The following is a 15534-nucleotide window of genomic DNA, read 5'->3' on the forward strand; positions in this document are numbered from 1 at the left end:
ACAATCTTTATCTTTCCTAGAATTAGTCATGGAAATAAAACTATACTTTATTTAACACACATACTCCTACAAAAAACCTCCGCCAACGCGGTATATGCTACCCATACAAATATATATCCGATGGAAAAAAAAAATGGTAGACTAAATAGACGTGAAACTGACAATCTTTATTAGGGTCACTAAAAAGCACATTACGAATAAAAGCAAATAAAAAAGCACAGACCACCACAGCAAAAGATACTCACAGGTAAATGGTGTCCACTGTGACCCTGTGATCAAGCCTAACGTGAAACGCACGTTAAGGAAACTGTTCTGTGTGACCCACAGGTAATGTGTGTGGGGGTATTTACCCTTTTTGGATGTCCCAGGAGGAAAATTTTCCCTTCTCCTCCCAGCTGATTCCACCATTTACCTGTGGGTATCTTTTGCTGTGTTGTACTGAGCTTTTTTATGTGCTTTTATTTGTAATGTGCATTTAAGTGACCCTAATAAAGATTATGTCAGTTTCACATCTATGTAGTCTACCATTTTTTTTGTAGGATATTTATTTAACACACAACTACTAGAGAAGTTGTTTTTTGTAATAGACACACAAGTTTAAAACCTTCATGTTCATGCTAGAGGTTACATATCACCTAATATTACTAGGCTCTTTGTAGTTCCGTCGTCATCGAGGAAATCATATAAACATTTGGAAAGTAACATTAAAGTGCATCCTATTTCCTTATATTAGAGGTTCATTCAGAATGGCACATAACACTGGAATAAAAAATAATCAGTAAATAGAACAAAAATATGCAACAAAATACTAGATATTGCAACATTTCGAACCATTGAGGCAGCTCTGCAATGTTCTACAGTGTATATTGCTAATACTTTAAAACTGTAAACAAAAATGTTGTTATTCACATTGGATTTCCAACCCCACCCACCACTTGTTCCAAAGCAAGTGATTAAAGGCCAATACCCACCACAAAAAAATTGAATACAGCAGTGCATTAGATACAGTGTAAGTGGGTTAAGTGCAAATAAGGTATGGCCAGACAAAAAAAAGCTTCAGTAGTGTCTTCACTGCAGATATAGTGCACTGGGGATCATGTACACAACTGTATACAGCACCATATTAATGAAATAAAAATGTTGGCTCTTTATAACCAAAAAGCTTGAAGTCTCCATCAAATCTGTCATAAAGACGTTTGATGTCCCTCTTGGATACTTTGGAAAAATAATATTCCACTTTTGACTGGTTGTATTTTGTGATTCCTGGTGGTATTGCAGGATAAGAAACTAGTGTATCTATCCCTGCCTCCTTTAGGATGTATGGAGCATCCTCCTCCAGAGTCTCATGATGCCCAATGACATTGTAATTTATTTCACAAGGGGCACAAAGTTCCACATAAGTTACCCAGTGGATTATATGGTCCCCAAACTGAAGATCTAGAAACTTGTGGTTTGGATCCCCCAGGTATCGTACAAAGTCTTGAAACTGCAGACCTCCTCGGGTTTCTGTGCGATCTTTTCTGTACTTGCGGATGATAACTGGAGCAATGTTGTGCTTGTACCATGGTTCAAAACGGGGATTGTGTAGAAACTTATCTTTATATGCAGATATGAGTCTCTCAAAGGGATCTCGGACAATAAGAAACTTGAAATATGAATTCAGCCTAAAAACAATTAGAATAAAACAAAAAAAGTTTATTAAGTGGTCAAATACAAGTAAAAATGTGCATTCTATAGGAATTGCTATTACTTGCAATGTAGTAGCAGGCGACATTGTTTAGTCTTCCTCCTATAAAGACTGAGCGGCCTGACATAGTATAAAGTAGAGGATCATTCAATCACACACCCAGAGCTGAGATGGGAATAGTCACGTATGTTACATTTTTCGAAGACATCACAGTTCAGAATGGCACTAAGAAAAATTGGCGTACTGTACAGCTTGTATTGTTCAGACGACATCACTGTACTAGTTTAACCAGATGCTACCAGAAGAGGGCAACATGATTCTCATTACACATACACGATAGGGAATGTTTGATTTTGGTATCCCTGAGGTTAGGGCTACACTGTGCGGGATCACGCTGTACCGCAGAAAATGGAGTCAGAAACAGCGACCCTTACAGTCACAAGAAATCGAAGCCTCTTGTGACCCCGCTTACTTACATTTGCTGTGCTGCAGCGCAATCCACACAGTGTGACATTTTATGTTGCATGACCCCTTTCATGGTCAAAATCACTGTCCAGCCTCATCCTGTGTTGAAGTGGGAGGAACCTATATGCCTCTCTCCATTGAAATAAACATGCATGCTAGGCCAAGCATACATGTTTATAATAGAGTCAGGTAAAAAAAAAAGCTGTTGGATGAAAAAGTGTTGGTGCAGACACCAATTTTATGTAGAAACATAAAAAGAGGGGTAAGATATGAATGGCTCTTTTATAGGGACCACTAAGTCTGAGTGTTTTATAGGATCACAGAGCACTTAGAAGGTGCTCTGTACCCCTAATAGGTCAGGTGACTATACTTTTTATTGCTTCCCAACCTTTGCTGACATTTTGTACACTGCATCCAGAATGCATTGTGGAGTGGGAAGAAATGGGCTGGTCTTCCATCAACATACCGAGCATTCGCACTCTCATATTTGTTGTACTCATGCACTACTATCATGCCTGACTGACAGCATTCCTAGATATAGGACTAGCTGCATATCAAGTGTACTCAAGCACTGCTTTCATTCCTAACTGACAGCTTCCCTAGATATGTGAGTACTCGCATATGCATTTCATAGATATTCTAGGGAAGATAACAGTCAGGCAGGATGGAGTGGCATGTTAGCACAGGAGATATGTAAATACTCAAATGTAAGGAAGCTGTAACTCAAGAACAGAAATGCGAGTACTCTCATATCCCAAGGACTCTTCATACAGGGCATGTGTCTTCCTAGACAAATGGTGCATGCTTGTTATAAGAGGATAAAGGATTGGCCCATTTCCTCCAACCTCACGTCTGTCATAGCAATGCAGTGTACATTAATAAAAGTTGGGAAGAAATAAACAGTACAGACACATGACATAACAGGGAAAGTGGGGTATGGAGCGCCTCATGAAATGTATATTACTTACAAAAGTTTTTACTTTACTTTCATGACTAATGAAGAGAGTATGCACTCCAGCTCACCCCAATAGACACCCAGGTGAGACACGGACAGGAGCAGACCCACTCTGTAGACAATGTAGAAGAGAAAGTGGAGTCCAGCGCAATAGGTTGGATAAAATCACTTGGTCCTTTATTAAAGGAAATCTGTCATCAGAATCACCTGCACTAAACCTGTTACACAGGCTTGTAGTGCGGGTGATCCTGATTAAAACGCTTCTTACCTGGTTTAAAATGGTTCAGCGCTTCTTAAGATATCTATATTTTTAGTTTTCTGTTATTCCCTGGCTTGGGACTCAGTGGGAGGTGTTATCATCTGGGACTCGGCCACACGTCATTCTAGCTGGGCGGAGCTGCCGCCCGACTCATGAATATTCATGACCTTATCCTCGTAGTCTAACTCCTTTTTCAAGGTCTGGTGGGAGGGCCGTGTATAAGGATAAGGTCATGAATATTCATGAGCCGGGCGGCCGCTCTGCCCAGCTAGAATGACGTGTGGCCGAGTTCCAGATGATAACACCTCCCACTGAGTCCCAAGCCAGGGAATAACAAAACTAAAAAATATAGATATCTGAAGAAGCGCTGAACCATTTTTAACCAGGTAAGGAGCGTTTTAATCAGGATCACCCGCACTACAAGCCTGTTTAACAGGTTTAGTGCGGGTGATTCTGATGACAGATTTCCTTTAAGCTTCCATAAGCCAACACATAGATACACAAGGGTACAGTGATGTGATGTCCAGTATTAACCCCTTAAACGCAAAGTCAAACTTGATCACCGCATCTAAAATGAAAGAAAATGCTTCCCGGCAGCTCAGTCGGGCTGATCGGGATCACCGCGGTAAAACTGCAGTGTCACGATAAGCTGAGATGACGCGAGGAGGGTCCCTACCCTCCCCCTCGGTGTCCGATCACTGATCTATTGCTCCATGCCTGAGATCCAGGCTGGAGCAGCAGAACACTGATAACACTGATCAATGCTATGCTTTGGCATAGCATTGATTAATGACTGCAATCAAAAGATTGCATGTTATAGTCCCCTATGTGGGCTATAAATGTGTAAAAAAAAAAAAAAAAACTACAAAGTAAATGGGACTTTTTGATCTCATTAAAAAAAAAAAAAAAAAAAAATTTATAAAAAGAGATCAAAAAGTCCAATCAAAAATGGTACTGATAAAATCTTCAGACCAAGCCGCAAAAAATGAGCCCTCATACCACCCCGTATGCAGAAAAATATGAAAGTTATAGGGGTCAGAAGAGGAAATTTTTCAACGCACTAATTTCCGTGCAAAAAGTTATAAAATAAAACCTATATAAGTTGGGTATCATTTTAATCGTATGGACCTACAGAATGAACATAAGGTGTCATTTTTTACCAAAAAGTGTACTGCGTAGAAACGGAAGCCCATTTTGTCCCACAATTTTGTATCACAAATTTTTTTTTCTGCCCTAGATTTTTTGGGGTAAAATTACTGATGTCATTACAAAGTAAAATTGGTAGCTCATAAAACAAGCCCTCATATGGATCTGTAGGTGGAAAACTGAAAGTGTTATAATTTTTAAAAGCTGTGGAGGAAAAAATGAAAGTGCAAAAATGGAAAAACCCTGAGTCCTTAACCCCTTAAGATATCCATTCCATTTTCCATTTTTGCATTTTCGTTTTTTCCTCCTTACCTTTAAAAAAATCATAACACTTTCAATTTTGCACCTAAAAATCCATATGATGGCTTATTTTTGCGCCACCAATTCTACTTTGTAATGATTTCAGTCATTTTACCCAAAAATCTACGGCGAAACGGAAAAAAAAATTCCTTGTGAGACAAAATTGAAAAAAAAAAACAAACAAACACATTTTGTTAATTTTGGGGGCTTCTGTTTCTACACAGTACATTTTTAGGAAAAAATGACACCTTCTCTTTATTCTGTAGATCCATACGGTTAAAATGATACCCTACTTATATAGGTTTGATTTTGTCGTACTTCTGGAAAAAATCATAACAGCATGCAGGAAAATGTATACGTTTAAAATTGTCATCTTCTGACCCCTATAACTTTTTTTATTTTTTCGCGTATGAGGCGGTACGAGGGCTAATTTTTTTCGCCGTGATCTGAAGTTTATAGCAGTACCATTTTTGCATTGATAGGACTTATTTTTTCATGATATAAAAAGTGATCAAAAATGCACTATTTTGGAATTTTTATGCGCGTACGCCATTGACCGTGCGGTTTAATTAACGATATATTTTTATAATTCGGACATTTCCGCACGCAGCGATATCACGTTTATTTTTATTTACACTTTTTTTTATTTTAAATGGGAAAAGGGGGGTGATTCAAACTTATTAGGGAAGGGGTTAAATGATCTTTAGTCACTTTTGTTGCAGTGTTATAGCTCCCATAGGGACCTATAACACTGCACACACTGATCTTTTACATTGATCACTGGTTTCTCATAAGAAACCACTGATCGATGATTCTGCCGCTTGACTGCTCATGCCTGGATCTCAGGCACTGAGCAGTCAATCGGCGATCGGACAGCATGGAGGCAGGTAGGGATCCTCTGGCTGTCTTGTAAGCTGTTCGGGATGCCGCGATTTCGCCGCGGCAATCCTGAACAGCTCCCTGAGCTAACTGGCAGTGATTTAGTTTCACTTTAGACGTGGCGTTCAACTTTGAACGCCGCGTCTAAAGGGTTAAAAGCGGGCGGCACCGCGATCAATGCCGCGCGCTATTAGCCACGGGTCCCGGCCGTTGTTAAAGGCCGGGCCCGACCTATGGCCCCGCGTTATAGAACGGGAGCGGAATCAGGACGTACAGGTACGCCCTGGGTCCTTAACAGGTTAAAGGAGTACTCCGGTGAAAGACCTTTTTTTTTTTAAATCAACTGGTGCCAGAAAGTTAAACAGATTTGTTAGTTACTTCTATTAAAAAATCTTTACCCTTCCAGTTCTTATTAGCAGCTCTATGCTACAGAGGAAATGCTTTTCTTTTTTAATTTCTTTTTTTGTCTTGTCCACAGTGCTCTCTGCTGACACCTAATGCCCATATCAGGAACTGTCCAGAGTAGGAGAAAATCCCCATTGCAAACCTATGCTGGACAGTTCCTGACACGTACAGAGGTGTCAGCAGAGAGCACTGTGGACAAGACAAAAAAGAAATTCAAAAAGAATAGAAGCATAATAGCATACAGCTGCTAATAGGTACTGAAAGGATTAAGATTTTTTAAATAGAAGTAATTTACAAATCTGTTTAACTTTCTGGCACCAGTTCATTTAAAAAAAAAAAAAGTTTTCCACCGGAGGGAGTACCCCTTAAAGGGGTTAAAGAAAAGTTACGTAAACAAAGCTCACAAGGCTATGTAGTTTGCAAAACTCCAATTTAAGTCAATAGGAGTTACACAACTTGAATAACTTTCCTGCTGCAGCCGCTTTCGGCTTTTCCAACCACCTCCAGACGCTGCAAAAAGGCAGGAGCTGGACGGAAATCCGGAAGAGCCAATCTTTGTTATTAGGACAAATGTAAATATTGTTTATCCAAACAAAGTTAGCGAAACACATTACAAATTTGTCAGCTCAAACTGCTGATTATGGTGGGACCAGATGCCAATTTAATGTGATTGGTGCCATAGGAATCTGATGGCAGCTTACAGCATCTCTTCATTCAAAATACATGAACACTTGGCCAAACAAACTTAAAAACAAATGGAAGAATTGTGAGAAGAAGAATAGTGCTAGGTTTGGTGATTTACAAAGCAACATCAGAATTTTTTTTTTTGAATATGTGCATAAATCATTCTGTGAAGGATATTAAAGGGAATCGTGGTTTATGCAACTCCTTAAAATGGTTGTTGCCGGTGCTGTAGCCATACCTTTCCTGCACATCTGGAACGCTGTAGGAAGACAGCCTAGGAAGACCGTTCTTGTCATGGTCATGAACCACATTTTCTGGTATATCCTCAATTGATGAAAATGCCCCTTAAAAACAATGTACAATTAAAAAAACATTGACCCACAATTACTACAAGTAGTATTGTTTATTATTTTTGTTTGCAATGTCAGGCACATGGTTAGGTTTAAAAGCAAATGTTACTATTTCATCATAAAGCTGTATAGATTATAATTATAGAAATTTCTGTATGATGTTTACACTAAAGACTCAGGGAGCTTGTGCATTGGCCCTGTACACATACTGTAAAGTTATCTGCCTAGACTAGTGGTCTATGCTCAGTATGAGATAATGAACGACTGGCCCATTTCTTTCCTCCTCTCGTCTGATGTAGCAATGCATACTAAGGTTAAGTTCACACCTACGTTGGAGCTCTGTTGTAGAGCCGGTTTTAGAGACAAACAATGAAGCTGGAAGATGAATTGTACAATGGACACCAACTGGTCCCAACAAGTTTCACTGACTTTAAATGGGGTCTGTCAGGTGTATGTCTTGAGTATTTTGTAGGAATTGAGCATAGCAAAAAAAAAAATGTCATTTCTCAGTGTACAAAGCTCCACTGAATGGAGCTCGAATCCGGTTGAAGTGTGTTTGTCCATAAAATATTGAAATACCAATTGTTTGCTGGTCCTATAAAATATTGGAGCAGATTTAGAACAAACGCAAGAAATCAGGCTGGGTTGGCTTACAGTATTTTGGTCAGTATTTAATGCTCATTTTGGATCTCATTTTGGTCAGAAGTGGAAAAGACACAGAAAAACCATAATGGAAAGTTTTAAACCTTTCTCTGTGTTTTGCACGCACTCTCAGTTTTAGCTAAAAAATACTAACCAATCCAACATAAATGGGAATTCAAATGCAGATCTCATTTTTGTCATGCTTTTAAGTAAAAGAAAACCACAATCTAACTGAGTGCTATAGGCAACTGCTCCAAAATTCCTTACAGTAGTTTTGACAGATGTCCCCAAGGTTTCAGCAATGCTTTCCACCCTGTAAGTAGTCGTAGCTACCAACATACCAATTACACAATTTATACCATTTTAAAAGAACTGAGTACACACCGGCCTCAGAACTTGACAGGTGTGTTCCAAAGAGAATTAAAAGAAAAGAAAAAAATAAAGAACTTTAAATTACCATTTAAAACAATGAGAACTTTTTTCCACTGGGTATTTCCAACTTTCGGGGTCTGACAAAATAAGATCTTGTGCTTGTCAGAGACAAAGATTCGATCCAACACAAACTTGGAAATGGTGGAATGTGAGAGGTTCCCAAATGATCCATTCCTGCATACACTTCTGAGTAGCTCCAGTCGCTGCTTGTGGATGAGATCAATGTGAGTAATATTTTTCAATGTGTCCGCTGTAGGCTGAAACGAATGATTACAAATCTCAAAAACATTATTAAAGTTTTAAGGATATTTCCACCTAAAATAAATGAGCATTTTGGGGCATTTCTAGATATTACCATTACAGGATGTATATATACAGGGCTCTGAAGTGGATGATTATAAATGCTAGAAGTATCTGAAGAAAAGAACACTGAAATCTGAACATAGACAAACAGCTCAGATGGCAAAAATGAGAAGGAAAGTAATAGTTAATTTAGGAAGAAATTGAAAATATAACTTTAGTGTAAAGACACTGATAGAGGATGGGGCAGTCGTTTTCTCAATGCAGTACTTCAGAATTTAACTTTTGCTATACTGAAATATAGGCTATCATTAGAGAAGAATGTAGATGTTTGTGTGTATGCCTTAATTATACCCATTTTAGTTGATGTGGCATGCATGGGTTGTCTGTCATCTCTATTCTTATTTCTCCTCCAATATGGCTTTCCTAATGCAGGCTACATTTCTCAAGATGCCTCTGGCTTTGCAGAGAAAGAGAGGGTAAAGTAACAATATTGCATCAGCTCTGTGTCTTAAGTGCAGCAAATTATGAAAAATATACATTCTGCCACTGACCTTAGAGTATAATATGAAATACAGTATCAGCTTGTGATATTTAGCTCTTAAAAGCACGAGAGCAAGGTCAGTCCCTATCTTATAGGACACACTAGAGACAAGCAGAGTCAGTTAGGGGAGTTGTACAACTCTATATAGCTAATCATTGAATGGACTTACCTACTATATTACTGCACTCCTTGTTTCTTAGATAGGGGAGAAATTATCTTTTCTGGAGCACTCTGAGCATGGAGGAACATAGAGATGGGCAGAAGGTGATGGGTCAGAGCTGCCAGGAGGGATCTATTAGGTGATCATGTAGTTAATTGGAGGTCAGCTGCACAAGAGAGACTGAAATACTGTCTATGTAATTTATTGGATATCAGACAGGAGATAACATGACTCAGCTTAGGGTTCAATATGTATGTATGTATGCAAATGAGCTGGGATGAAATAAATTAGACTGCAGGAATACTGGTGTAAGTTTGCCTTATATGGGCAAAAGATCTAGAGTGCTTTTTTAATAAGAGCATTACAGAAACGCTACTATCTGGCACATTGTCTGTTCAGATTTCTGTAGTTTATAAACAGGTGGGGGAGCTGAGCTGCGGTAACAAGGCTGGGCCACTACACAGGAAATGAAGCCAACTACTTCCAGTCCAGTTCACTGTGTGGAGTGGGCACTGCAGAAATGCCGAACAGCTGATCAGTGAGGGTGCCAGGTATCAGAGGTCAATGGCCTATCGTGACGACAGGCCGATCATATTTGTCTGGAAAACCCCTTTAGGGTACAGTCACACGTGCCGTATTTCTCTACGTTTTTTGCTGCTGCGTATTTTCCTACCCATTAACGTAACAAGATGCATGCACACAAAAACTAAATTTTCTTTTTATGTTTGAAAAGGTTTGCAGTCCTGTCTAAGCAGCAGAGGCGAACCATCTGTCAGAAGATATAAGATTAAGTCTGATCTTATTCAAGGGGGAAAAAAGCCAACCATGTAGCAGACAAAACATATTGCTGATCCTCTGCAGATTTGCTACAGCAGTGACCTCTTATTTAATCCACATGTTCGCAGTACTAATGCTTCAAATAGTAACAGCCATATGTAGCAATATGTGAATGAGCTTTGGTCTTAGGGTATTTTCCCACACAGTTTTTATAGTCTGTATTTGAACAAGGCTATAAAAAAAAAAAAAAAAAAAAAAAAAAAGTCCAAAAGTACTGGAAGGTTTTTTCTGCTATGAATCAATCTACACAAAAAATCCACTTATGTTGCATGCAACTTTTGCTGCAGATCATCCACATGTCTGGTACTGTAGTCCATTGTAGACTTTATCTGCAAAGGTAAAATCAGTAGTAATTATATCCCATGAAGACTCATCCTCAGGCTGTCAACCAAAGAAAGGTGGGGGCCAATATTTAAAGTGAAGACACTAGAACAAATAACAAACTGACATTAACCCCCCTCAGGACCAGGTTCATTTTAATTTTAGCGTTTTTGTATTTTCTTCCTTGCCTTTTAAGCCCTTAAGGACACAGCCCTTTTTTGGCATTGAGGACACAGCCAATTAAAAATTTTTTGCGGTTTTGTTTTTATCCTTTGGTCTTTTACAGGACAACTGGAGCGTTATTACCCTTATCCCCTATCCACCGATGGGACCCCCGATCTCCTGAACGGGGCCCCCGCATTAGAGCTCAGTGAGAGCACTAATGCAAGTAGTGTCAACCTAGAGAGGTCGACAGTTATGCCCCCTCCCCATACAGTTCTATGGGAGAGGAGGCACAAACGCGGCCATAGAACTACATGGAGGAGGCGTGTTGGCCGTGGCGTCATGCTGCGGTCGGCACGTCTCCTGCACGGGCTCAGCGTTCGGACCCCCCCGCGATCAAACACTTATCCCCTAAAAGACTTGTTTTCAGCCACAGATGGCCTTTAAAGGGGTACTGCACTGCTCAGTGCTGAGCTCCTGGCACCGGCTCCAGAGTTGACAATAGTTTGTTCCAAACACTGAGCAGCGGAGTACCCCATTTAAGAGCTAAAATACATTAAAAAAAAATGCAATTTAGCAAATTTTTTTTTTTTTTGGCAGTACAGTTTTTGGTAAAATGTTTTTAAAAATGACTTGTTATCTTTATTTTGTAGTTCAATGCTATTAAAAGGATATGCTGGAGGTAGTAGTTTTGCTTTCAGCAGTAGGCACTAAGACAATAATGCATATTAATAAGCTGGGCTCTGAACGAACATCGCTGATGTCACAGTGTGCGAGGCCGCGATCATAACTCTACTCGCGCACCAAGTTGCTCATTTAAATATTCCGAAAAATAAGGATATCGCCAGAATGCAGGGACAGATCTGGGCACAGTAAGCATCATTTTAATCAGTGTCACCCGCACTTCCAGCCAGTACTGCTGCTTAGTGCAGGTAGTAGGGCAAGTAGTGACAGATTTCCTTTAACAAAATCAGAATGCCTAAAATTGCCCCAATTACTTTATTTTTTCATATACGGGGGTGTATGAGAGCTAATTTTTCTGTATAAGAGAGGAAAAACAAGGCTATTCTGCTCACCCCCTCACTGCTCATGAGGGCGTTGCAGTCGCTTGCAAGTTGAAATAAAATTGTGTGTTTTATGGAATATCTTGCTTGAAGTGCTGGGGATTTTAACCTTGTTCAAGGTTTCCTGTGTGCAATAGCCATAACTCATATTGCCGCAAGGATTACCTGCACATAACAAGAGCCATGATCTTTTAAGATGACATCCCTAGCCAAACCAGGTCTACTGAATTTTTTGAAGGCTAATGAAAATAAACATAAAAAATACCTTTTTTTATTGGCCTGAACATACCTGACTTTCAATCTGGAACTTTCTTGCTTCAGTCACTGTCATTTTCTCCAGTTCAGGTAAAATGGTCAAGGATCCCTGCCTCATTCCATACCCTTGTAATTACACGAGTAAAGACAAAAAAAAGACACAGATTACCAAGGCAAATGGTAAAAAAATGAATTTATGAAAACCTGTCAAGATCCCTTCTTTCATTTCTCAGAGGCCTTTTTTTAAAAAAATGAAAGAAGCGACCTGATTGGTTGCTATGGGCAACCACGCAACTTTTCCTCCGGACAGGTTTTCATAAATTTCCCCCAAAGTATGGACACAAGCAGTAAATGACAGTAAATGTTATCACTAAATAAACTGCAAAGTACATTGAGCTTGATATAGTCTATGTTTGTCAGAATGTGTGTGAAAATGGATATTAAGGGAAAGGCAATTTCTTTTGTGCACTTGATAGAGGCTTGGCAATCTAATCCTACACTTTAACCACCTTAGCATGACGTAGGGCAATCCAAAATAGATAAAGGGGTTCTACGGGATTCCAAAAGTTTATTGCCTATCCTTAGGATTGGCCACCGATATCAGATCAATGGAGGTCTGACTGCTGGCACATTTAGTGAAGGAGTAGTGGCTCCTACAGCTCTCAAAACACATCAGCCACAATGAACAGAAGGCAACAGAGCTGTAAAACAGAGCACAGCTCTGTACTTGTGTGTGGTTGGTATTCACTTTTATAGGACTGATCTGCTCTGACCTGTAGCACCAGGCACATTTGTGGGACCACTTTCATTGTACAATAGCTTCCTAGTTAGTATCTGATTTGTCTTTTTCAACAGCCTTTGGATTATTAAAGGGGTATTCCAAGTAAAAAAAAAATTCATATCAACTGGCTCCAGAAAGTTTAACAGATTTGTAAATTACTTTATTAAAAAATCTTAATCCTTCCAGTACTTAGCTGCTGAAGTGGAGTTGTTCTTTTCTGTCTGACAACAGTGCTCTCTGCTGACACCTCTGTTCCTGAGTTCCTGAGACAGACAGAGGTGTCAGCCAAGAGCACTGTTGTCAGACAGAAAATAAAAATTCAACTTCAGCAGCTGATAAGTACTGGAAGGACCAAGATTTTTTAATAGAAGTAATTTAGAAATCTGTTTAACTCTCTGGAGCCAGTTGATATGAAAATTTTTTTTTTTTTACTGAAATACCCCTTTAACTAAAGTTTGTGAAAACTTTAGTTAAAGGGGTTAAACTAAAGTAGGGGATAAGATGCCTGATCGTGGGAGTCCCGCAAGCCTACGGGAGGGGGAGTGATTGCTGTCACGCCCCCTCCCGTAGGCTTGCATTGAGGGGCGGAGCGTGACGTCACACGGGGGCGGAGGCGTGATTTAACACGCCGCCGGCCTTGTGGTTGTCGGTAATCAGACCCGGAGCGAACATGCTCCGGGGACTGATTACAAACGGGGTGCCGCGTGCATGATCCCGGTGGTCCCAAGCGGCGGGACTCCGCGATCAGGCATCTTATCCCCTATCCTTTGGATAGGGGATAAGATGTGTAAGCACCGGAGAACCCCTTTAAAAAAAAAAAAAAAAATTGGCAACTGTTGGAATTAGGATAACATTTACTCCCCCAAATTCTCCCACAGTTCCAGAGCCACTACTGGCCACTATTAATAATCCGAGACAACCTCTTCAAAAGGGAAACTGCCCCGTTGAAAATGCTATCTAATCTATAGACATCATAGAAAGAATGTACTAAAATATCCAAAGGACAAGAAATACCAAAAACTAAATATAACAACACATACAGACTACATGTTTTTGTACATATGCTCAGGCACCCCCACACACTTACCTTCCTTTCTCCCGCCATTGGTATGATGGAGCTCTAGTCCCTGCTGTGTGGCACTTCCATATTTGTAGACATGACATCACAGGGCGCTTTGCCAATTAGGAGGCAGGACACCACATCAGCCAGTGACTTACTGAGCAGACCTATGACGTCTCGCCCCAATCTGGAAGCGCTTGCACAGCAGGGGCAGGAAATATATATATTTTTTGAGCATATGTTTAAAAAACATGCTGCCAGGACAACACCTTTAAAGTGTTATCTACTAAAATTGTATTTATTTATTTTTTGTACCCAAGCTTTGTACAAACAAAAACAGCTTCTACTTTTTTCTCTTGCTCCCTCATATCCTCTGGTATTGACACCAAGTCTCTGTAGTGCTGCACATTCGTGGCGCTGTAGACGGCACGTCATATTGCAGCTCTGTCAATCACTCACCACAGCGGTGTCCCGCCCCAGTGAGTGATTGGCTGCAGCGATTAAACATGATATCTGCAGCTCCAGGAAGTGAAATGCAGTGGGGGGGGGGGGGGGGGGGGGGGGGTCAGGTGCCGATAGCAGAGACTAGAAGAAGCAGCTCTTCTTCTAAATTACTATGCAACCTAGGCACATTCAGTGGACAACCCATTTAATCCTTACATACACATTCCATCCATGGTAACTGTCTTAGAATGTTTATCTGCTCAAGTTATAATCTATCCTGAAACGATCATTTATAGTGTAAAAAACATAACTGTTTACTCTACTATACACTACCAACATAGCTCTTTACCATAATTGAAAGTGTTCTATACCATATAAAGGTGTTCTGTGGCGTTGACACATATTGGGGGGATTCATCAAAACCTGTCCAGAGGAAAAGTTGCCCATAGCAACCAATCAGATTGCTTCCTCCATTTTTCAGAGGCATTGTTAAAAATGAAAGAAGCAATCTGATTGGTTTATATGGGCAACTCAGCAGCTTTTCCTCTGGAAAGATTTTGATAAATCTTCCCCATTTTGTGTACTTGTGTCTATTAGTCCAGATTCCCCTTTATAGTTGTGTCTATGTAATTTTATTCTACAAGTAAAAAATGTGTAAAAATATTGTGCAGTAAAAAAGGATTCTACTTACCCTCAGGGATTCTCATTGTGAGGGTGATTAGTTTGCTTGCAACCATAAGCATGAACAGGACCCAGAAGCATGCAAGAAGCAGCAGCCAACGATGGTGCATGATGTCAAGTGGCAGCCATAAATCCACTACAGTGTCCTGCAAAATATGGATATGGTACTAAATGTCAGTCTTTGTATAAAGCAGCTAGGCATGGCTTAGAATAAAATAGGAGGTACAGTTACTGGAATCTGATTTTTTTCAACTATGCAAAAAATAAATAATTCTGTTTGAGAAAATAAATATGATGGCACAGTAAACCCTCAGCATACAATATGAATCGGTTCTGGGATGACCATTATCTTGTGAAACCGCAGCTCTGTGTAAAATTGCTAATTCGTTCCAAAAGCATGTGATATATCAACCTAAAATGGGTGGACCTCATGGGCATGCTCCTTTGAGCCATAAGGAAAGGCCTGTAGTATAAAACTGTTCATGTTGAGCTACCTGGTTCATCAATTGAATGTCAGAACTGCAGTAAGGACAGGCACATGCATAGGGGGAGCAAGAGGAGGGGGAATTTAATACCATATAACATTTAGGGATTTGGAAAGCTGGGTGCTGGTGCCATGGTAATCCTATCAGTATGTGCAGTCCAGTCCATTCAGACTAGGCATTACATTATGATTAGATTAGGATACAGTTATTTTTATTAGGAGTCAACATCCCCCCCC

The 15534-nt window shown here is 39.9% G+C and overlaps 1 protein-coding gene across 6 annotated transcripts in view; it reads right to left on the reverse strand.

Annotated features, from left to right (window-relative positions):
- Positions 1–848: 848 nt before the first annotated feature.
- CHST10 (carbohydrate sulfotransferase 10) overlaps positions 849–15534 on the reverse strand; it is a 60049-nt gene continuing 45363 nt past the window's right edge. For 5 of the 6 annotated variants that reach the window (XM_056556054.1, XM_056556053.1, XM_056556056.1 and 2 more), the window contains exons 2-6: positions 14824–14959; positions 11882–11973; positions 8230–8461; positions 7019–7124; positions 849–1664 (exon numbers count right to left, since the gene is read on the reverse strand). In XM_056556054.1, the coding sequence (XP_056412029.1) occupies positions 1124–1664; positions 7019–7124; positions 8230–8461; positions 11882–11973; positions 14824–14923 (1071 nt within the window). In that variant the 5' untranslated portion in view covers positions 14924–14959 and the 3' untranslated portion in view covers positions 849–1123. The remainder of the gene's footprint in view (positions 1665–7018; positions 7125–8229; positions 8462–11881; positions 11974–14823; positions 14960–15534) is intronic. The other variant, XM_056556059.1, reaches the window with a different exon arrangement.

Source organism: Hyla sarda, chromosome 2, assembly GCF_029499605.1.
Source record: "Hyla sarda isolate aHylSar1 chromosome 2, aHylSar1.hap1, whole genome shotgun sequence".
In the NCBI taxonomy this organism is placed as follows: Eukaryota; Metazoa; Chordata; class Amphibia; order Anura; family Hylidae; genus Hyla; species Hyla sarda.